Source organism: Colletes latitarsis, chromosome 13 (assembly GCF_051014445.1).
Source record: "Colletes latitarsis isolate SP2378_abdomen chromosome 13, iyColLati1, whole genome shotgun sequence".
In the NCBI taxonomy this organism is placed as follows: domain Eukaryota; kingdom Metazoa; phylum Arthropoda; class Insecta; order Hymenoptera; family Colletidae; genus Colletes; species Colletes latitarsis.
Window position 1 is genome coordinate 14,244,167 of NC_135146.1, and position 22,715 is coordinate 14,266,881.

The 22,715-nt window shown below is 39.9% G+C and overlaps 4 protein-coding genes across 8 annotated transcripts; 2 read left to right on the top strand and 2 right to left on the bottom strand.

The window, feature by feature from the left end:
- The first annotated feature begins 61 nt into the window (after nt 1–61).
- Nucleotides 62–11,976, top strand: Tp53inp (Tumor protein p53 inducible nuclear protein). 4 transcript variants are annotated; one of them, XM_076780946.1, is made up of 4 exons: nt 62–180; nt 6,585–6,759; nt 7,326–7,714; nt 8,356–11,976. In XM_076780946.1, exons 2-4 carry the CDS (start codon nt 6,609–6,611, stop codon nt 8,509–8,511), a joined length of 696 nt encoding a protein of 231 aa, XP_076637061.1. In that variant the 5' UTR covers nt 62–180; nt 6,585–6,608; the 3' UTR covers nt 8,512–11,976. The 4 variants fall into 4 exon arrangements, with proteins under 4 accessions (XP_076637061.1, XP_076637060.1, XP_076637058.1 ...); XM_076780945.1 differs by lacking the exon at nt 62–180 and adding an exon at nt 262–394; XM_076780943.1 differs by lacking the exon at nt 62–180 and adding an exon at nt 982–1,444.
- A 947-nt stretch (nt 11,977–12,923) lies between these two features.
- LOC143349608 (uncharacterized) lies at nt 12,924–17,262 on the top strand. 2 transcript variants are annotated; one of them, XM_076780969.1, is made up of 5 exons: nt 12,924–15,671; nt 15,745–16,000; nt 16,185–16,333; nt 16,492–16,562; nt 16,631–17,262. In XM_076780969.1, exons 1-5 carry the CDS (start codon nt 15,603–15,605, stop codon nt 16,764–16,766), a joined length of 681 nt encoding a protein of 226 aa, XP_076637084.1. In that variant the 5' UTR covers nt 12,924–15,602; the 3' UTR covers nt 16,767–17,262. The 2 variants fall into 2 exon arrangements, with proteins under 2 accessions (XP_076637084.1, XP_076637083.1); XM_076780968.1 differs by having other exon boundaries at nt 12,926–14,501; nt 14,589–16,000.
- On the bottom strand, nt 14,005–15,167 carry LOC143349609 (uncharacterized). The gene is made up of 3 exons (XM_076780970.1): nt 15,056–15,167; nt 14,643–14,807; nt 14,005–14,331 (listed from the first exon to the last, which is right to left on the bottom strand). Exons 1-3 carry the CDS (start codon nt 15,165–15,167, stop codon nt 14,018–14,020), a joined length of 591 nt encoding a protein of 196 aa, XP_076637085.1. The 3' UTR covers nt 14,005–14,017.
- On the bottom strand, nt 17,025–21,899 carry LOC143349607 (uncharacterized). The gene is made up of 5 exons (XM_076780966.1): nt 21,434–21,899; nt 19,457–19,626; nt 17,408–17,492; nt 17,297–17,346; nt 17,025–17,197 (listed from the first exon to the last, which is right to left on the bottom strand). Exons 1-5 carry the CDS (start codon nt 21,682–21,684, stop codon nt 17,025–17,027), a joined length of 729 nt encoding a protein of 242 aa, XP_076637081.1. The 5' UTR covers nt 21,685–21,899.
- Nucleotides 21,900–22,715: the final 816 nt, after the last annotated feature.

The following is a 22,715-nucleotide window of genomic DNA, read 5'->3' on the forward strand; positions in this document are numbered from 1 at the left end:
GAATACGTTCCTGATATCGCTTTAAAAGCCCTTCCCGCAGCTCGTCCCCCACCATCTCCCCCGTACCTCTGCTCTCGCCCCTCACGACGGCTCGGCTACCCAGCAAGACAGTTGAAATCAGCTGACGACTATTACTGCGGGCAGTTGCTACCACGGCTCCTCACACGCAACAGTGTTCAGGCGAGTGAATCCTTTTCTTTATACACACTTGTTCCTCCTCTTTTTTTTACTTTCTGTCACTCTTTCGTTCCTCTTCCGCGTACACCTCTTCTGTTTCCACCGTGTCTCGAAAGAGGGGTCAACGATATCCTGTGGCATCGCGCGTACCCAATATACACGACACAACAATCATCGTTTGTCAGTGGAGATAAAAGTCGTACGATCGACTGTGCGCGTAAGTGTGTGTCTCGTTCCACATCTCTATTATTCTTTCTACCTGGCCCCCATCTACGATTAACCGTGAGTGTGAACGAAGAAGAAAGAGGATACGTCGCAAGGAACGAAGTACGATTGAGAATGCGTCCGAGTCTGCTTCGGGAGTGTATGTGAGTGACTGAATCGGAACTGCTACGAGATGCAGTGTGCGGGTCTTTCGCTCGACTACGTTACGAATGCGTCGACGGTGAGCTGCTCGATGCTGCCTGTCTTCGTACCTCGGTCCTCTTTTGAGAGGAGACGAGGGAGGGAGCAAACGCGTTCGAATTCGAATTTGAGATCAAGGTCGTTGTCACAGGCAGCTCGCGTGTGTACACGGAACTTGGCTTTTTCGTGCGGACTCTGCGCGTCGGTACACACAAAAATTCGTTGGGCAGCGCACGGTGCTTAGATACGGGTGGATCGTCCAGAGAACTCTCCTTGTACACTGTGTCCATTGGCACCGCCTACAATCGTCTTTGTAGGTCTCCCCGCGAATGGCCGTAAGAAATACGGCCAGTCGTTGACGCGAACCAAACGAACCGTCGAACGTAATTGTTTTGGACTGGCGTGCCAGCAGGGGGACGACGGTCGACGAATTTTACCGACGGAGTCATGGAGCGCTCGCGTTTGTGAAAGTGATATTAGGAAGACAACAGCAGAGCGTCCTTGTAACGCGGTCAGGATCGAAGTACGAAGAGAGAGCCCTTGGGTTTTGTGTGTATGACGGATAGAGCAATGGATGGCAGCGAGAGAGTGAGAGAGAGTGAGTGAAAGAGAGAGAATGACATATAGTAGTGGGGAATTCGATCGAAACAATGCAGTACAGGAGCCCGCTTTGGTAACCGCTTGATCGACGCGCACGGATTGTTAGAAGTGCAAGGGCAATGGCAGCGGCGTATGTCATTCGATGCGTCATCTTTCACTGTCGCTCCACGACGCTCTATTTACGACGAGCGCCAAGGAACAACGTTTGCCTGGACGTTTTCTCGTCGAACGTCAATTGTGCAATGTCGCTAATTCGCGAATGGTGTGAGAGCCAATTGCTTCTATTCTCGTCCCGATACATCCTTTTATCCGTGGATCGAACGAACTACGGTCAGTGATGGGATTTGAAGCACCTCAAATCGATTCGAATTTACATATATGTATAGAGTGTTAGACACAAGTATAGCATAGTACGCTATTTACGAACATTCACAACCATTGGAACAATTGTTTATACAACTTGTTCTTTCCATGTTTTTAGTATGTTTACTATCTTGTTGTGCAAATTCGAACCCTTTTGAAAGTTGAGATTCGAACAGTCCATCACTAGGTACAGTAGAACTCTATTTATACGAACCCAACTGCAGCGCGAGCAGTTCGTATAATAGGTGTCCAGCAGTGGTTGTTGCAATAGTCTCCCTAGGTTCATTCTGAGGGGTGAAACCTCTAATTTTATAAATTCTAACGATTCTAGATGTTCAGGGACGAATTCGAAGCGGATTTTTACCGAGGATTTAAACGATTCTGATACCAAAAATGTATTATTAATAAATTGAGTTGGGCATAAAAACAAATTTATAATTTCTTTTGTGTTTACAATCTTCCGTTATTCGGATATATGTTTAATCGGTGTGTACATTTGGAAATCATTAACCCTCGATAGCCTGAGTTCATCCTCGGTAAGATTTGATTTGCATGCAGGGCCCTCGTGAAGGATCCGTTACAAATTCGCCCCTGAACGGACCACCGTTCGCGAGTGGGCCGTGTGTTTACTGCTACCTAAACAGTTGTGATTCGTTTCGTTGGTCCTGACTATAGTCTTTCTCTTCTTCGATCTTCCACGATTCGTCCAACGATTCTGTTTACTCGAACGGTAGCAAACGAACCAGGGAAAACTACTGTCAGAGAGAGGAGTAGGAGTATCACGCTGATGGCTCTTACCCCGTTTCGCGTTCAACTATCTTCCTCTTCTTTGTTCCGCGAGTATCAACGACACTGCGACTCGATTGGTAGGAATATCGCTCAAGGGGGTATTATACATATATAGATATACAATATCCAGTCGAAAGTATACGCGAAATTTTCTATACAATTTCTTTTGGAAAGCTGCGTAAAATTTCTAATTCCATATATTATAAATAAGTTCTTTTAGGGTAACCGGGAAGGTTTGAAGTTTGGCGGAGCTTCTATTTTGGCCTCCATCGATCAGCCGCCGTATTATTAGAAACCCTGCAAACTTGTATAGAAATTTCATCATCGTCGTCATCCCGCGGTTCGGTTCTGTTCGGTCCCGAACAAACTGGTTTTAGTAATTTCACCGTTCTATCTCTCGCATTTTTCTCCGTTTTAGTTGGGAACACATTGACCCTGTTAATCGCTTCTCCACAAATTTCGTTCATCGTCATCTCGACGTAGCCAGATGCCAATGCTCGTCGCTCGTTGTTATGCAAACTAACCGCTCGCGAGGTTACATAATTTGCGAGATAAAAACGGAAATGTTTCATTTGGCACGCATTCGCGCCACTGTGGGCAATTGGATTCATTGATTCCGCGTGTATTCGGCAGACAGATTTCTCGAAAAGTCGGAATTCCAATTCTAGACAAACAAAATTATTTCAGAATGATTTATAATATTATTTATATTATAATTTTTTAATGCTAAAATGTGAGATTATCGGCAAGAGAATTTGACAAAATAGTATTTGAAATGGTACAAGTTCTCGCTTGGTCGCTTCTTTAAACTAGGATGCTTGTTTACAGTCAGTCGTAATATCAGAAAGGCGAGCTACAATTTCAGCGATGAAATCAGCGGAGTCTCGTGACGCAACGATAAGGTCTACGGTAACCAACGTGATTAGGTTGATTATGATTCACGAGGAAAGAGTGAAACCGAAACTCGCGTGTATCGGTTTGATAGCAGTCGTTACACGTGCGATATGCGCTTGAAAAGAAAACAAGATAACAGTGTGTTTCCATCGAACGACCGAAGGAACAATACCCGTGCAAGAACAGCAATTAATAGCGAAGTAACGGACGATATCGTCATCGCTCTTTTTAGACAGACGCAGTCTAGAACGTTGCGTTTTCCGTTGCCAAAACTGCTCTACGTTTTCGCTTCCTATCGTTATATGCTTAGAGCATCGATTTAACGTACACACCACACACACACGCGTCGCATACATACATGTAAACACGCCAATTCTCGCGAGAAATCATCGTCATACACGCTACTGTGTCTTTACGACTTATCCATCCCAACCATTGGCGCTCCTATCAACGTTTCAGCTTTCACACACACGTGCTGACATAGTAGCAGACTCTCCATACTTATACTATTTACATACGTTTCAAATTTCGAATATACATACAAAAATCCGGTGTACTCATTTTGCTTTGTGCTATTCATCGTTGCGTTTTGTTACTTTTTTTTTAGCAAAATTCTAGTAGCTACGCCATTTCATTCTCCGTTCCACTCTCTCTTAACGTCGTTGTCGTTATTTAACGATGAATTACGACTGTTCATTTTCAAATTAGAGAGACCCGTTATAAGGTAGTTCGGAAGCACCATTGTTAATTTCTTTGCGTTCCAAACCAACACGCTTCAAGGATTCGTATCTTTAAAGGAGACGCGTAAAAACCAAACCGTTGTCCATTAACATAATTACGCTGAGAGACGCTTAGCATAATTAAATATCGGCGGGACGACCTAACAGCGCCCGGTGCTGTGTTACATATACCCGGCGACTACGCAATTAATGGCACGGGATCGCGCGATGCGCGTAAACGCGAGGCGAAAAGAAAAGTCAAGCGAGTTATATGGCAACGAGGTATTTATACTCGCGTTAAAGAACGCGAGCTTCGGATACGTAATTCGCGCGCCGCTTGTGCATCGTTGGCAAAAAACGCTGACGTACTCGCGGACAAAACTGACCCAATTCGCTGATAAACAAACATTTCCCACGCAGGGGAAACAATTCAAATTTAGAACAGTGTAATAATTGGATTAAAATTATTCTTAATTTTTTTCGTAAAGAATTAAAAATTCTATACTAGATTTTTAGGGGCACGAAGCTCCCTTAAACTAGAAAATATTTTTTTAATCCATTTTTTATTATCGTTCGTTAAATAGTAATTAATCCTATCCATTATAGAGATCTTCTTAAAGCTGGTTGGTTTCCACTAGTGCTGAATCTATTTTAAACAATAAATATGGATAATTTAAAGAACTATAGCAGGAAGACTACTATTTAGTAAAAGATAATAATAAATGAACTAAAAATATATCGGGTCTAGTACAATAGATCTTTTAATTCTTTAACGAAAAAGCTTTAAATTCAGTTTTATATTTTCGAGAACTAGGAAAACTAGTGTATGCGATTTACCGTTTCAATCATTATCCACGCTCAACTGTTTGTTTGTTCAGGTTTAAATTTAATCCTGTGTGCTTGTTATGGTAACCCAACATTAACAATTCATTACAATAATATTTGGTTTATAATGTCATTATAGAATGTTGTTTACAAAAACAGTCGATAGTGCATCGACTTAAATTTAAAAACATTAATCAAATTTCAATTTCAAATAATTTATTCGATTAGAAATATTGAATCATTTTAAGAGTTGAATTTTTGAAATGTTTGTTAGCTGTTTCCTCGAGCTTTTCAGACCCCGGAAGTATTATTGAGACTTCAGAAGATTATTCAAATGTTGGATACCGTCCAATTGTTCCAAATATTGCAACTCAACGCTTCGACTGCCACGTTATATTGTACACGGCTCTCAGGACTTTTCACAATTAAAGAAAACTCAAGTTGAGACGTTGAAAAAAAATAAATTTAAATAGTATTTAACGAAAAGTTTTGCAAAACTTTGTCAGTGAACGTGTCGATAATGCTTATTGCGGATTATTTAGAAGTTGACGCGTAGAAGAAATGACGAATCGCGGGCATCGGTGTCACGTTTGTAATGAATTCCACGGTATGGTGTTCTCACACGTTTATCGATTGTGCAACGTTCGTAAAGTAATTGCAAGATGATATACATGCAATTAACTCGTGATCCTCGACGGAGAACCAACACAAACGCCGATTCGGTTGGTCGTCGCGCGCTCGAGGCTTCGAAACCGACACTGCCAGAGTTCTTGACGCGATTCAAAGTCTGGTGCGTCTGCCGACGCGCAACGATCTTGAAATAATTATAACATGGTGACCATGGACCCGATAGCAGGCGCTTTGCATTTTCCGTAACGCGCGCTAATGCGATTTGCGCGACTAGACCCACGCTAGTGAATTTACATTAAATTTAAATTCGATACCGACCGTTAGAGTCATCAAAAATTTCTAACCCAGAGAAGTCTTTTGTATTAAGTCGTCTCATTCTTCAGTTCTCCGGAACTTGAAACTAACTGGATCGCATAATTAGCAAAAGACACGATGTTCAGTCGTTTGCATTTTTTTCTCGAATATTCTTAATCATATTCATATTTTTGTATTCCCTGTTAAAAAATGTGAAATATTTCAAAATGAGGGATGAAATCGTGCAATTATTAGATCGTTCCACAAGTTTGGTTAGATTTGCCAAACGTGCCCTCGAACGCCATCTTGTGAAAGCACGTAACAAGACAAAATGTATTCATTTTTAAATATTTAATTAAAAATTTCATTATAGTTTAAAATATTGCTTCAAGTTGTAGTACAAAACGAACATATGGGATGATCTAATATTTCGAATATTGTTTTATAACTGGAATACTCCCTTAACTCGTGCTTGGTCAAGAATCGTTTTACGTCTTTTCAACCGAAGGTAGCTTCTAAATGGCGATCCTCATTGTTTGGACGGTTCCCCGTCGACTGAAAAGAGTTAGTGCGCTGACGCATGACTTTTAATCTTGAACGTAGAATGAATGGATTCACGATCGATTTATTTTAATCCTAACCGACTATAGATGTATGTTGTTCTTCGAGCATAACAAAGTTACAACGAAGCGTGCATATTTGTTTAACAGCACCGTTCCAAATCCTCTCTCTCCAAATCCCTTCTTTGGGATCACTTATCTGACTCACTTATCCTGAAAAAAAAAGATTTCTATAAACAGACATCTCCGAATTCTTTGATACGTCGAGACCCGTCGAGGTTTCCGTTATAATATTTTATTTAATCCCGACGATTCGTTGAGATTACAGGCGCTGAAGAGCAAGACGGTCAATATGCTGGGCAGGCTGGTAAACTATTTCGTCGGAGGTGTTATCTCAGGGGCGCAAGATGCACAGGAAGAGTCCAATAACGAAGTAGCAGTAATGCCGAGGCTCAGTCAGGTGGAGGTTGAGGGCGATGGCTGGATCCTCATTGACCGTATTGGTACGTCTGGCAGGAACGCCCTTTATCAAAGGAGCGTTGCTCAAGTAATCCGACAAAGTACCTTCACCCTTTGCTTATGTGACTGCTTCTAACGTTGGGGAGGCGTGTACTGAAACGTGTCTCTCTTGCTCGAGACGTAATATAACATAACAAAAACATTTACTGTAACTGACAGCAATACGCTATATTTAACTTTAGAATATCAGTTTATCGAACATATAAATATATACAAATGAAGCGCGTAAACAACAGGTGGAAAAATAATCATTAACAACGCCACGCTCGTACTTACCGGAATCATCGTTCAGAGCTAACTAACCTATAATTTAACTAAAGTGTATGCATCAATTCATAGAGCGCGCTCATGTCGATCATCCATTAACGGTAACAGACCCCGGTAGAAGGTTTAAACCGAAGAAAGTACCAGCAAAAAGGTTATCATATTTTGCATTATGGGCACAATGGGTCATTTTCGAGGTATTTTGATTTAAAAATGGACGTCGTGTGACCCTGGTCTTAGTTGTATACCAGGTTAGCATCGAACCTGATCTGTTTATGATCTGCAGTTGAGGGCGCGACGACGCTGGAGGAATCGTGGTACGTAACGCCACCTGCATGTTTCACACGGGCGGGACCCGTAAACGTGGAAACATCTCCGTTGGAGAACCTGCTCATCGAACATCCCAGTATGTCCGTATACCGAGCCACAGCGTTCCCGATCGCCCCTGACACTCCACCACCCACCCCGGACGCGCCGGAGGATCGAGACGCGGAGGAAGACGTTTTACCTTCCGTCGTATCCGGCGCGCAAGCGGCACTCTCGGCGGAACGCAGTCAGCTGACAAGACCCGTGAACAATCGAGAAGTTCGCAGGCCCTCCATTCGCGACGGAAGACCCACCGTCAGTCGTGCCCGCACCGAGAAGAGGACAGCTCAGAGTCGGTCGGCGCAAAAGGTGCTTGTCTCTCTTCCATTTGCAGCGTCAGCACTTATTAGTAGACTGCGTATCTTTATGCAAATTCTAGTGATAGAATCAATGAAACGGGAGCTTTGTAGAGGGTTGCGTGTTCTGCAAGTAAAGCGTTATATAACAACAAGTCTATAAATGCTTTGTTGAAAAGTTATGACAGAAATAGGAAATTTGTGAAATTTGATGTACTCTTCTATTAGGAAACATTTCAAATGAATGTCTGTATACTCGCGATTAGACTTTTGGCATTTTGAACACTCTAATTCGTTCATGAGACATAATGAAACTAAAATTGCGTTCGTGTACGACTTCAACGTTAGAAAAACGTTATTTTTACTATAACAATTAGGGTCCTTGGTTACCAACTTATAAGATGATAACTAGACTGTGGACCTAGACCTAAGCTTAAAATATTTCCTATATTCTTGCATGTTAAATGCATTCTATAGTTTTCTGAGAATTATAAATTCCCCATAAATGCTCAAACATCCGTCTAGTGATTATAAACACAATGTCATGACTTATTTTGTGAAAAATGAAGTGTGAACAAGAGAATAACAACACATGTATAGGTTGTAAGGTCCATATATTCGAATAACTGTAATATATGATTAAAATTTATGCAGGTCCTCGAGAAGAGGTCTACCCAATCGTGGAAACGGGGCCATTTGGAGAGGAGCAATAAGCTGACCGAGGTGTTTAGCGTAAAAGGCAGACGACCCCGTCGCCAAGACCGTTTGCGCGTCCAGAACAGTGGCGCGAACAACAACCGGAAATGCTAGTCATTCTATCTCGGGCCAAGGTGTACTCAAGTACCTTCTTCCTAAGGCAAACAAAAAAATAAACACACGCAAGAAAGCAAAAGAAAAGGGAAAAAAGCAAAAAAAAGTGATGAAATAACGACGACGTGAACTAAGTTAATCCCTATCGCGTTCTTGATCGTCGTCGTCGCGTGTCGCAACGACGCGGCGTATCACGTATATACACACATACACATACTAATAATCGCGCGAAAGTCACGTGGAAATTATACGTAAACTAGGAGCGATGAAATGGGATTCGACGGAATTTAATGGCGTGTCGGTGTCCTCCGCGGTCTCATCGCGCGATAATGGTTCTGTAATGTATTTTTATTTACTTGACCGGAGCTAAACGACGACTCTCTCGATCCTCGTTCGTGCAAAGGACGCGATAAGGACCTTGCGTAATTCGCAGGTCGTACCAAAGCGCGGATGACATCCGACGTCTCTTGAAACTTGGCACGGGCATCCGCGATCTATTTACGGATCGAGAAGAGGGATGGTAGAAGCCTAACTCTTGTTATCTGTTCGAGGTAAGGTAGTTGACCCAGTAGTCGATCAGTGCCTAGTAGTTGATCGGTTCCATAAATAGTACAATTTTAAAACGTTTAGTTATATATTTTTATATAATTTTTATAGCGTGATTAAATTTCTTTTACTGTATTCCGACCAGTGTCAGTGACGAACAATACTGGCCTAATAGTGGTAGCCATTCCTCAGGTACTCAAACACGCGAATAATTTCAAATGTTTGGCCGTATGGGATGTAAATTTAACATAGAACGATCTGTTTAATAATCAGATGTTTCTCACCAATAAAAACCTTTAAAAACTGACAAAAGAATTACTCTTTGCAAATATAAAATATTCCTCAGCGTTTGGTATGAATGACCGCAGGGTATTTTAAGTTTTATATGTTAAATAAAAGTGTTTTTTCAAATTTTGTCAATCTGCACGAGTAAGTTTATTTATTTCATTGCTTAACGTAAAATGGCGATCGATTACTGAGGACCTCTGATCTTATTAGAAATCAATTTTCGAACGTACTTTTTAGTGTCATTAATTTAAGTAATGCGTAAATTTACTGGGTCTGCTACCTTACCACGGGGGGGAAAAAGAAGAAATGAAGCCACGTAGCTAATTTGACCGCGATGAGATTCGGTAGGGTAATCCGGAAGCGCTTAGGGACGTCTATGGTATTCTCTTTAATCGCGTGTATATTTTTAGTCTATTTAGTATGGGCAAAATGTGTTTCTACTCGTACTCGTTAACGTTAGTTTTATTTAAAACGTGTACTTCCCCCCCAACTCACCCGTAGCGGACAGAACTTAGCGTAGACTTGGAATCCGTTTTGCTCGTCTGACGCGTTACCGGTCAGACGAACGAGCCAATCGCAGCACTGACCACGCCCACGCTTTCGGATCGTTACGTTTTTAGTTTTGCGACGCCAAAAGAAAGAGAGCCTTTTCGAGTTTGGTTCGCTGAATAGACGAGAATTGTCAGAGAAACACGGAGTAACGCTGGCCAAAAAAGAAATTCACATCGGGACCACGCCTTTTGGGTTCGCGTTTCAATTAATTCGCGCTGGAATTTCGCGATCATAGAGGGAGGGGTTAACCGGCGAATCACGAGGCTGCTAGGTGAGACGGGCCACCAGATGGCGCGCTGGCCATCCATTTGTTATCGCCCGTAGTCTTTGGAAACTCATTAGTAGATGTTACGTTACTAGAGAAAGGAACCGGTTCGAACCGTGCGCGCGATCGACGCTCCACGTGATCTTCTTTCTCGAAACTAGCACCGTCTGTACGATAAGTCCAAAAAGGGGGAAAAAATATAAAAAAAAGTAAAGTAATAAAAATAAACGAAAGGTCAGTCAGGGTGTAGACTTTAAGCAATAAACACTCGCAATTATTAGAATTTTTAGACCTCACGGCTTCTTTAAATTCCTTCTTGTTGAAAATTTCTCCTCTTGTAACCCATTGCCGTACGATGACGGGTCTGATCGTCGTAAGTTTCGTAGATTCGTTATTTTTTTCCGAGCACTGCATGCACGAACAGATGTAAACAGAATCAATTAATCATACGTCGAGGGGTTAAAGAAGTCATAATGCTGTAGTAGTATCTCACGGTTGAAATCGTTAAGTTTCCAAATTGTTCGCAATGTTTTAGGCTTTGCATTATCGTGGAATAGACTACATTGACCAGTATGGTCAACTTTAACCCAAAAGTTTCGTATAAATTTCAGATTGAGTCTCGAGAAAGCTACGGTCGTGTGTTTGTCCTTTTTTTTATGCGACAATATTATTAATTTGTGATTGTTTCGAGACTTTGATTTAAAAATCTCCGAATTATATGGACTTTTTAGCGTAACCCCGCGATTGAATTCCATTTAGATTTATAGCTAAGGGATTAGTACGTTTTTCTAAGTTTCCTGTCGAGCTTTCTTCTCGTTGCGAGATACGGTGTTTCCCCGATGAGTCTTACGTCGAGACGCATACGTGGAACGAAAATAATTTTCTTCCACGACGAGTTTCAATCGACAGTGTTTGTTGTGTGTTCGTAGATGCTATCAGCGTAGTCCGGGTCATTGTTGTTTGCGTGCAGCAAATTGCCTGCGATGTTGTCACTATTGTGTACTATATAGGGCAAGGAAACCTCTGCCTTCGCTGGCCGTTTGTATTTTACACAAGCAGTGCCTCAGCACGCCTGCCGATAGTACGATTTTGTTATTAATAGTTTGTAACCGACGGTTCTGTATTCACTAAACGCACTCGTGCACATATAGTTTTACACAATTTCGAGGTTATGAATTCGCAGTGCTCGTCGAGGAACGCTGTTGTCGTTGCTGTGTGTCTCGAGAGCGACTCATTGGACGCTACTATTGATTAATATTAAATCTAGCATTAAGTAGGATATCGTTTTAAACGCATCAAAGAAAGAAACACCAGGTTTCGGTACGTCAACGCGAATCACAAAGATTACAGACGACGTTTACGTAGCACGAAAGTAACGAAGAAGCTCGACGAGAACGATCTCGTTCGGGTACCGAAGAATCATTTCCGCGTGTGTGCTTCGATGAAATATATGTATATAGGGTACATGTATGTACGTCGACCGAACGTGGGCAGGTAGTCCGGGCCCCTTGGAATTTAAGGTGAGACAGGGCCGTAACAAGATTCCAAACGGGAGAATAGATCTCTAAATACATAGTTGACGCGCGTTGTAGCGCGTCGAAATCTCAAAACATTCGCGAATGCGTGAAGAAAACTTATAATGCAAATTGTCCACTTGGCCGATTAATAGGTTGATCCGTCGATACGCCGCCATTTCGTATCGGGATACGCGTCCTTGCCAGTGTGGGAGGATCCGTGCAACGTTCGAGCTCCTCACCCTTTCGCCCCTTGATAATACTGGGGTAATATAATACCTTATTAAATATTTAAAAACATATTTGAAGTTGTCATTTTACCTATCTGATCCAGGTAAAAGTGAAATATGCGTTTCTTTTAACTTTTTTGAGCAATTTTTTTCAATTAAACTGTGACACTATCTGCAGTAAAATTTACAGGGTTTATTTATACACATTTCAGTGATATTTTCAAATTTTTTTGGCGAAAAATAGGTAAAATTAGTGGCACTTCAAACATAGTCAAAGTCAAATGAAACGTAATATAAATGATTTTTAGACTGTATATTTCCTTCCCAGATAATTTCATCAAACGAGGACAATTTCTTATACAGGGTGTTCGGCCACCTCTGGGAAAAATTTTAATGGAAGATTCTCGAGGCCCAATTAAAACGAAAATCAAGAATATAAAATTTGTTGATGGAGGCTTCGTTATAATTTTTTTCTCAAAAATGCGCAGGATTTCGGGGGTATGTCTATTCACCAAAAATGATTGTATTCGACCCCAGAACCTAGAAATAATTTTTTTAGAACGATTTGAAAATTTTTTTTTTCGTCGAAAAATTTAGGCACCTACCCCCTGTCGATTTTTCTTAGAAATTCGTTTTTCATTTTTAATAATTTTGTTTGACGCCCCACAGAAAAGTTGTCTAATACTTTTTTGTAGGTACCCATGAGCTCTACTTCAGAAAAAAGTTTCATTGAAATATATTCGCTATTGTGGGAGTTATGGCTGTTTGAAAATTGGATCATTTTCAGGGGGTTTTTCTCATTTTTCGGGGTCAAAGATCAACTTTTCGAATATTTTTGGAATTTCTACATATTTTACACTAAAATACGCGTCGTTTGGCTTTTTAAACATTAAAATCGTCCAATCCGTTCAGGAGTTATGACGTTTTAAAGATTTGCATGAAATTTCGGGGAACCATTTCAGGCCTCAGATTATATTTTCGGTAATGAATTTTTTTCTCGAAAGTGCGTAGGATTTCGGGGGTATGTCTAATGACCAAAAATGATTGTATTCGACCCCCGCAACTAAAAATAATTTTTTTAGAACGATTTGAAATTTTTTAATTTTGCCGAAAAATTTGACCTCCTTTCTGAATTTTTTTCTCGAAAATGGATAGGATTTTGGGGGTATGTCTATTTACCAAAAATGATTGTAATCGATCTCCGCAACCAAAAATAATTTTTTCAGAATGATTTGAAATTTTTTAATTTAATTTTTAGTAACTTTTTAACGAAGCCTCAGTCAAGGAATTGATATTCTTGATTTTCGTCTTATTTTGGCCTCTAGAATCTCCCATTAAAATTGTTCTCAGAGATGGCGAACACTCTGTATAATACTAACAATAATTTATGAATATGTTTCAGGTGAAAGCAGACGCGACAGAATATTATCTCCAAGATGAATACAAGTGTATTTCATATTTTATCTTTAGAAGAGTGTCGTCGGTGGATTTGCATTTGGATAACAAATAATTAAAAATAGCCCGAACTAGGTCATATTTGGACTCATTTTCATCGGTAAAATTTCAGCGATTCGTTTATGATATTCTCGTAAAGGAACAATGGAAAATATAAACATTGTTATTCTGCACTGATTTTGGCCTATCTACAATAGTTCACTCAGTTAGTTAGCTACAATTATTCAGTCGAAATTTATCTCTAATTTTGTGGACGAGTATATTCAAATAGAATCCAAACCTGGCAAATAATTATCATTTTTGGGTATTATATATGTTTCTATTTTTCCTCCAAGGCTCCTTTTACATATAGTTTATAACTTTTTTGAAGGTTTAAATTTTTTCCACTTTTAAAAAAAATTGTTTTCAATAACTCGACCTGAACCAGCTGTTTTGCAGTAAAATCGTGGGTTCTTACACGTCGCTACAATTTCATTGCCGCGAATCGGTCATGCTAGCACAACGAATTCGTTCGAAACAGCGGAAAGGGGCTCGCGTAGAAAAGAACCGTGAACAATTCAATGACTTCGAGCGATTTCTCGTGTTTCGTCGCGCTAATTTTGCGCAATAAATTTGCAATGAAAGTTTCTTTTGTTATTCAGATCGATTTTCGACGTTTAATTGGTCAGGTAGCCGCTGAGCTCGTCGTCGGATCTCTTAAAATCCGCGATGTAGCTGCAACTGTGAACCGAGTGTGGCGTTCTATCCTTCGGGCTGAGGATCGAGTGCAGGTTGCTGTCGCAATTCAGGTTCAGTGACACTTCCCTCATGATGTCCGTGGAGCGATTTACTTCGTAGTCCACGTCGAAATCTCTGCCTTTGCGATTCTTTAGGAACAACAGTTCTAGACTGCAAATCACGCTGACGAGCTCTTCTTCGAGTTGTGGGTCGCACGAAAACGAAACCATACCAGGCTCGCAGCCTGGAGCCCCTGTTGAGTTGATTTCTTTTTTATTGCACCACTAAATTTACTAAAGATAGTGGTTCTCACTCAGAAAACTGTAACGTTGTCGGTACGTCAGTAAGTAGAGTGTCTCAGGCTGAGTGAGAACCACTATCCGGGCGCACGCAGATTGCCTATCTGCAGGCGCGACTTTGAATGTTAATAACTCCTTAACGAAGCCTCAATCAACAAATTGGTATTCTTGATTTTCGTCTTATTTTGGTTTCTAGAATCTCCCATTAAAGTTTTAGCGTAGACAACAACTTTAGAAATGAAATGAAAAGCAGGCATAGGGCTACCTTGAGTGTCTTGTACCGTTTCCCAACGGACCAAAGCTTCCTGCAGGGGTTTGTAAAGCTGTCTTCTGTTAGGGCAACACCAATTCCCTACTTTAGCGTCTAGCTGTATTCTATCTTCCCTGCATAGCTGGCTCCAGCTTAGAAACAGCTGCTTCAGTCGCGGAACTATCATAGAATCCCATCATAAGTACGCATCTATAGTCAGTTCAATCAAACGTGCATTACATGTGCAAACATCAACATTTTAAATGAGTCAAATTGGCTCAGTTCAAAATCTAGTGTTAATAGACTCGTCCACAAAATTAGATCACTAAATTTCAGAGATGCGAGAGCACCCTTTAAGTCGAAGTTACAGGTACTCAAAAAAATTAAAAAATACGTCATTGCAGTGTGTAGTTTCCACATTATCGTACCTTCGGGGATCAGGACGAATATCGTGTCGCATATCTGTTCGAAAATAGACTCTTCCATCAACTCATCGACGGTGTCTTCGTTGCTGACGGTAGTAGTAGATTTAGATTGCATCACGCATTTTCAACTGTGTGACAATCCCCGCCATTTTTTCTCCGAGTTAGAGAAAAAACACGACGAAAGAAAACAAACTCGTGACGTTCCACGGGTAACTTCTCGTGAATCTCCGACGTTTGTCACTTTAAATATTCGAAAATACTAGATTTGTCGTTCGATTGTAAAAAAAAAAAACATATAATACGTAGATAAAATCAAAAGTTCATGAAATTTTATGAAAACGAGGTTCCTGTCCATGATAAGTTGTATTCGACTTCTTTACCGACCGTGTCAACGAGAACTTCCGGTTATATGGATGCACGTTTCGTTTCGAGATACTTAAAATACGAAAAGAAGTTGTTTTTAAATCAAAAAAATACATCTGAACTATAGTTCCTGTCTGAGAGTGTACAGTGTGTAAAATAAAGTTTCTGAAGCTTCAAGAAATCCAAGATGGGCGACGAAGAGATAATGAGGCCCGAGCTCCAAGGAATCCTCGACGAATTTAAACGAATTCGAGATGTGCGGCAGACTGATTTTTAATACCGAGCTTAAAATGTTCGTAAGATGGTTATAATTTTGTGAAAATCAACAGGCATACATAGCTATGAAAGCTTACTGCGAAACCCAGGGACAGGTTTTGTCGATAGAGTACGAACGATCGCAGCGACTAAAAGAAAATTTGGAAAAACTGATGGAAACGTATCAGTTTCTCACGAATCGATACAAGGTCGACGTGGAGAAATGGCAAAAGGAGAAGGAAACTCTTTGTAAGACGGTCGAAGACCTAAAAGAACAGTGTGACCATTTACGTCTGATAGCCACCGACCGTAACAGCAGTGACCAACAAAGTAATAGACGATCGAACACATATTTCTTTCATTACATTTACTTTCCACGAAACTATTGTATCATCGATTATTTCTAAACGGTTTCTTAATACTAGATTTAGAATTAGGAATTATTGAAACCTATCATGTTGATAAGTACTTTTTTCTTTTAATTATTTTGTGCATTATTACATTTGTAACACAGCATTGAGAATGCAGGACGAGATTGAAGTTTTAAAAGCCAATTTGCTGCTACAGGAAGAGAAACACAATGAAGATGTTGCTTTGCTGAAGCAGCAACATTCTGATGAGATACAGAGATACAAGATGTTACTGAACTCCAAAGCTGCTGCTGTAATTCAATATTTATAATGATATTAATAAAGTAGAACAATACAGGGTTCCCCAATGGCTGTAGAATCCGATGCTCATTGTTTTATTTTAATGTATAAAAAGTTGTCCTTATTGGAAAACCCTGTTACATGTAATAAAATATAATTTTTATTTAATAGCTTCAAAATAAGAAAAAAGAACAACCAAACACGGCAAAGAAAACCAAGGAAAATATGCCTCCATTCTTTAGGTATTTTTTTTAAAAATAACAATTACTTTGATATTTAATTATAATATTGAACGATATATATTGTGAAGGTGGCCGGTATTGGACATTGAAAAGGTGAATGCCACTCCTATGGATATTGAGGAAGCAATTGGAAACTTTGGTAAAGGAAACAAGAAAAGGAAGTTATTTCATGAAAAAAGTGACACTCCAATTAACATTGTTTAAGGTATCTATTCTTTGTCAAGTTAGCAGACGAGTATAAAGTAATGTAATCACCCCTACTGTACATTTAAAACTAGTTAAACTATACCATTAGATGTAAATAATTTAGTTTCGCATAAAATTAGCTCCTAATTTCTCATCGTCAGTACATAAACGATTTACGATGCAGTTAAGTATCTGTACGGTGTTAAGCAAATAACGAGGAAGTTTTATTTTTACAATTCTTCTATTTCTTGTGCGTCGAGACGGATATCGATTAGATTATTTACTGATCTTGCGGTTCAGCGAGTTCCAACTGTTCGTATAATCGATCTTTAGGTGCCCATACGTGTTCAAGTCGAGATGCGGGGCTGGAATCTTTTGTATGTACTTTTCTTTCTCTACATCCGCCGCCATCGAATGATAATTTGGTTCAGAATATCGCTGCGGAACATCTGTAGAAATAATTTGTTTATAGGAAATAGAATAGAAATTATAATTTTTCGGTAGCGTTAGCTAATTGTTTAAATTTAGTATCATGTATTGAAGTTTACCCAATTCGACAGCATTCAATGGCGAGACACGAAGGTCAACGAACTCGGACCTTAAAAGAAACGATATTATTGATTAGTCGAGAAAATTAAGTAGATATTGTTTTAATATACCTGTGAAGTTCCCCCATCGATGTAGATCTACATCTGTGCTTGAATCTTCTATGATCCTCCATAAATTCATCGCCGTGTCTTATTTCTAAAAACAAAAACACGCGTTTTAAAGTAAATTTCTTGAACCACGTAGTACCGGAAGTTCCATGGTCAGCCAAGAGCATTCACTTCCTCATGGTTTATCGAACACTCGTTCATCGGTTCGCGTTATACAATGCACGCTTGAGTAATCCTCTAATTAATAGAAGTACAGTCGAGGTCTTCGCGTTTTAACAGGCTCGACTTTAATCTCTTAGTAGATTCAACGCCCATCCACGCCCTCAGTCTTTCGCATCGTAAACCTTGGATGGGTCGCGTTTACGATATGAAACGGGGACAAGAAAATTCTTATTGATGACTCGCACGGATTTCTTAATAGAAATACATCCAGGTAGGCGTTAGAGATTTTAGATTTAACTTTGAAAAATATAATAAAGCTTTAGAAACGTGGAAGACATGTCGTGACTGTTCTAACCTAAAATTTCAAGAGCAAGTGCACCCTATTTGATGGTGCAATTCCCACGTAGATGAAGAACCATTTTCCAAACAGATCCAGGTCAGTTCTTATATGACGATCGTGATTAGACTTGTTTAGAGATGTTTGAAACTAATATCTATTCATTTGAAAGAAAATTGTTAGACCATTTCCAAACAGATCTAGGTTAAGTCTTATATGACGATCATGATTAGATATTTTTGAAACAGGAATATTTATTCACTCGAAAGAAAATTGTTAGGCAGGAATTCAATTTATTCTATTTATCGGTGTCGAACGCTTTGTGCCGATGATTTACAGAAATTTCTTGGCACAGAACTTGTGGAGGAGATGCGTGAAAGCATCGCGAGTAAAACAGAAATTTCCAGGCGCGATTTAGAGCCGAAATTACGCTCTAGCCTGACAGTTATTTTCTCTCGCGGGCATTTGCAATTCAAATGACAGGTCGACGAAATGGTCGATGTCATTGAAAGAAATTTAAATTAAAAAGTAATGTTATTTCCGCGGTCGACGAGTCTACGCACGACTTTACGTTCGACAGAGAAAGTGGAGATGCTCGAAAGCCGCTGGAAATAATAATTACGCGTCGAACGTCAAATAGCGCGATGCATCGAGCCGTCCTCGCGACATAAGCGCGGTAGCATGATTCGTCACGGCGATAGAGACTTTCTAGGACACGATAGAAATCGGTCGAGTTATTGCAACGCATGATAAACGGACTATTACGACAGCCATTTCCAACGACAATTTTCCGCGAAATCGTTTCGTTCCCGTTCGTCATCGAGCGATTATTTTTATCGCCTTTTGCGACAGTTTTCTTGGCGATATAATCTCGTACACGATCCTAAACGAACATACAATCGAAAACCTTTACCGATACTTGACCAACGAATCGTCAGATCGATTGACATTAAAGTTTTTCATTTTTTTCGTACAGAATTAAAAGTTCTATTGCGCCAGACTTTTAGGACCATAAAGAGAGACGCTTAAACTATACAAAAATATTTTTAGATAGGAGTTAAGTCTTTTTCTTATACCAAAAAACAATTTATTCTTCAAGATACTACAGTTTTTTTAAATCTTCCATATTTTTTGTTTAAAATAGGTTCAGAACCGGTGGAAACCAACCAGTTTTAAGACAATTTTTCGTTTGTTGCGTTCTGATTTCTATGGTGGATGTTACAAGACTAAACTATTTAAGGAGAGGTAATAAAAAATGGACCAGAAGAATATTTTCGTATAGTTTAAGGATCTTTCTTCGTGTTCCTAATTTTTAGTTCCTAATTTTGTCGTCAGGGGAGTAGATTACATACATATAATCTTTAAATTGTACTGTTGTTTCGAAATAGGAAAGATTATTAATCTAGAATAGTTCAGCTATTGAAACGAAAATTGTACAAAGTATAAATATGGCGCCACCTTAAAAATCGACCCACCTTTGTCAGTGAACTGTTAACAAAGACCTCGATTCGATGCACTGTGAATACTGTCAGGGAAAGAGCAATTAATCTTACCAGAGAGAGGCGCGTAGACCGGAAACGGGGCGACGTAATCAGGCACCTCGTCCTCGTAGATCGGCTGGTGATAGTAGCAACTATTGTTCGTTGGCCTAGGTGGTCTACAATACAATTCTTCTACGAAAGCGGGTGCGTCGTAGCCCGGTTCTCTCGCCGAGGATGAATACCTGCAACCAGTGACGCATTATTCCTTCGTGAGGTCCAAAACAAAGGGACTCAGGGTCCCTATCTATCGAAAATAACAAACGAAGTATAGTTGTAGAATTTTTCCTCTTGCATAGCCTTCGTGAGGCCCAAAACAAAGACTCAGAGGCCCTCTCTATAGAATATAACAAGCGCAATATACTTTTAGGATTTTTTCTCTTGCAGATCCTTCGTGAGGCCCAAAACAAATGGGACTCAGGGGCCCTATTCATGGAAAATAACAATTTCCTCTTGTATACTCTGTCGATATCATTTGAAGCTTCCATATATCCACTATATGTACAGTACTTGAATAACATTTTATTAACAGAGTAGAAAATTACATAAACATTAGCTGTATCAGAGTAATGCAAAATTAACTAATTTCTTCGCGTCGGTTTCACCTAATTGCAATACATTAACAACAGTTTCCTCATCACGCAAACCGATTTACATGAATAATTAAACAGTCAATGTTACTTGTAATTCAACGCAGATAAGTTGCGTCGGTTTAACAACCGAATAGAATAAATAAAATATTATACAATCGACGAATGAAAGTAGATTTCCGACCCAAATGCTGGAACGGGTCCAAGCATGTTCGTTCAATTTCTAACGTCTCGACTAATATATTCGAACGACGGCTCGAAGGAAGATGCTCGAACTACCATGAAATGCTGCTAATCGATCTCGACGTGGCTGCATAAAGAAACCCGCTTTGTTTACGATCGCGGTGTTCTTTTTTTTCTCTCGTTCACAGTCTGTTTAACCCAATGTATTTTTCATGCCTTGCAATCTGCCCGAGAAAGATCCTATCAGTGGGCGCAAAGTAGGGCGCAGTGTTGTTCTCGCAATGTTTATCATACGTTGGTGGATTTGATGGTACGATTTTTGGTTTCAAATAATCTCTTAAGATTAGGTGGATAGGATTTTACAATTTCAGATTTATAAATGTTTTCGTAGGTGAGAGAAATCAGATTGTGAAAATCAAAACAGAGATAGTAGTTAATAGTATGCTATGTGAAAGCTATTTTATTTTCGATAGATGTCCTACTGTGAGTGGAGAATCATCACTAGAGTGTGGATATTTATGCATTTATGGGGAAATTTAAGTCTTCAAAAAATTACAGAATGCACTTGATATACAAAAATATTAGAGATACCTAAAGATACAAATTATTATATTTAGGGGTTGAGACAACCCTCTACAAAGCTCCCATTAATTCTATTAATAAAAATATGAATTTGCTTAAAAATCCACAGTCTACCATATTTACAATATCTACCATTACCATTTCATAAAAGCACATATCTTTTTTGTTTTAGAATTAAGGGAATCGCGTTTTACGTTTTAATAATTTGCTCGACATGGGCCACCAATGAGCCATAATAGTGCGGGATAGTTAATTGCCGGAAAGAGACACTTCCTTTAATCGTAATGGACAACCATCAGTAATTCGACGGAGTGCATTGAACCCCCTAACCGCGTTTAAATCGATGAATCGAATCGAACCAGTGAAAGGCGAAATCCCTTGAGCTATTTTGCGATGCAAGCTGCCCAGTTTAGTGGTTTCCAACCAGAGAAAAAACATGGAGAAAAAGACTGATCAGTCCTGGTACGAATTCCAAGTCGTGTTTGGTTAGCCATTTTAGTCAACCCTTGTAAAAGCTTCTGAGACACTAAAACTCTACTCTATATTGTACTCATTCATGGTACTATCTTCTTTCATCCTACTATTTCAAGCACTACATTCTTTATCCGAGCATTTAGGGGTTAATCGTGTAGCTCACCAATATTCAGAATGAGCACGTGCCTCCTGTGGTAGTCGGTGGGTCGGGCGTCGATGGTGTCGCGACGCCTGTTGCGTCAGGCCAGCGACGCTGTGTCGACGCAGGTACGCGTAGTTCTCCAGGTCCCACGGATCGACATAGTGGCGGCTGGCACTTCCGGAGCTGCAAGCGTCTCCGGAGCTGCCACCGGATGTCGAGCGCTGGGAACCCACAGAGTCCCAATATATCGAGGACTCTGCTGGCATCTTCATCGTGCAGATCTTCCCACTTCCTGGCGTATTTTACACCCTAAATTGATCCAAGTTAACTCTCAAATAAATCACAGTTCTTCCTTTCTTCTCAAACTTGATGTTAACTTGGGCTTTTTTAAATTTATAAAATTCGTGGGGCACGCGATAGATAATGTCTTGGACAGCAAGTAGAAATGGCGATTAATAGTCAGACGAGCCACGTAAACACCCCACAAATTCTCTCATTCGATTATTTAAAAAATGAAACATTGTACAAAGTTTTATATGTTCCGTTTGCAAGTAAAAATGTTTGAGAATTAGGTGTACACTTCCGGTCAATTTTCGAAAATAAAAAAGGAACTTCTTCGATGCTCGAAATCACCCTTTCCACAGACTTCGTTTCACACACGAGGACACCACAGAACTGAGTGTTCTCCTAAATCGTTCGAGCTTTAACTATTTTTTTGGACCGAGCCAATGCGTTTCCGGTCGATCGAAGCAGCGCATTGTGCGCGCCACGAGCACGATTTCGCTTCTGGATCCGTTCTGCCTCGAGCGACGTTGCACTGTTTTCCTCTCCTACTACCGGTCAGGTAGGCGCCGATCTCTTAGAAGACAAGTGAAACCGAAGACTTTCACGCTTGCGCTACTGATAGGCTAAGCACGACTCGAGGGTGGAGGCCAGGTGGGCCTAATTTCTTCAAATAATATAATAATCGTTTACAAATATTCCCCAGAAAATTATTCTCAAATTGCTAAGACGAGCTAATTGAAAATATATCAATAGTGTGCTTTTTGGAACACCTTCCTCCCTTTTTAATTATACCTAGAGACAACTTCTCCAACTTCTGGATCCTTAAATTCATCTTGCAAGCAGTATACAATACAGTGGTACCTCTCTAATTATCTTTAGATACAATTAGAGAGGTACCACTGTATTTTACACTACCCACAAGGTAAATCTAAGAATCCAGAAGTTGAAGTGATGATACCTTATAGTTTAGAGATGAATATAGATGAAAATAGATCCACAAAGAAGGGAAAGCTTTTTG

Bases quoted from the DNA above. Each gene is read 5' to 3' on its own strand.
- LOC143349607 (XM_076780966.1), bottom strand. From the start codon at position 21,684: ATGAAGATGCCAGCAGAGTCCTCGATATATTGGGACTCTGTGGGTTCC. The intron at 19,627-21,433 runs GTGAGCTACACG...CACTGGTTGCAG, and splicing joins CGTGCTCATTCTGAATATTG to GTATTCATCCTCGGCGAGAG. The intron at 17,493-19,456 runs GTAAGATTAATT...TTTTGTTTTTAG, and splicing joins GGTCTACGCGCCTCTCTCTG to AAATAAGACACGGCGATGAA.
- LOC143349609 (XM_076780970.1), bottom strand. From the start codon at position 15,167: ATGCAATCTAAATCTACTACTACCGTCAGCAACGAAGACACCGTCGAT. The intron at 14,808-15,055 runs GTACGATAATGT...ATTCTATGATAG, and splicing joins ATTCGTCCTGATCCCCGAAG to TTCCGCGACTGAAGCAGCTG. The intron at 14,332-14,642 runs GTAGCCCTATGC...TCAACTCAACAG, and splicing joins AACGGTACAAGACACTCAAG to GGGCTCCAGGCTGCGAGCCT.
- LOC143349608 (XM_076780969.1), top strand. From the start codon at position 15,603: ATGGGCGACGAAGAGATAATGAGGCCCGAGCTCCAAGGAATCCTCGAC. The intron at 16,334-16,491 runs GTAATTCAATAT...TTTATTTAATAG, and splicing joins TGAACTCCAAAGCTGCTGCT to CTTCAAAATAAGAAAAAAGA. The intron at 16,563-16,630 runs GTATTTTTTTTA...TATATTGTGAAG, and splicing joins AATATGCCTCCATTCTTTAG to GTGGCCGGTATTGGACATTG.
- Tp53inp (XM_076780943.1), top strand. From the start codon at position 1,325: ATGCGTCATCTTTCACTGTCGCTCCACGACGCTCTATTTACGACGAGC. The intron at 1,445-6,584 runs GTGTGAGAGCCA...TTGAGATTACAG, and splicing joins ATGTCGCTAATTCGCGAATG to GCGCTGAAGAGCAAGACGGT. The intron at 7,715-8,355 runs GTGCTTGTCTCT...AAATTTATGCAG, and splicing joins AGAGTCGGTCGGCGCAAAAG to GTCCTCGAGAAGAGGTCTAC.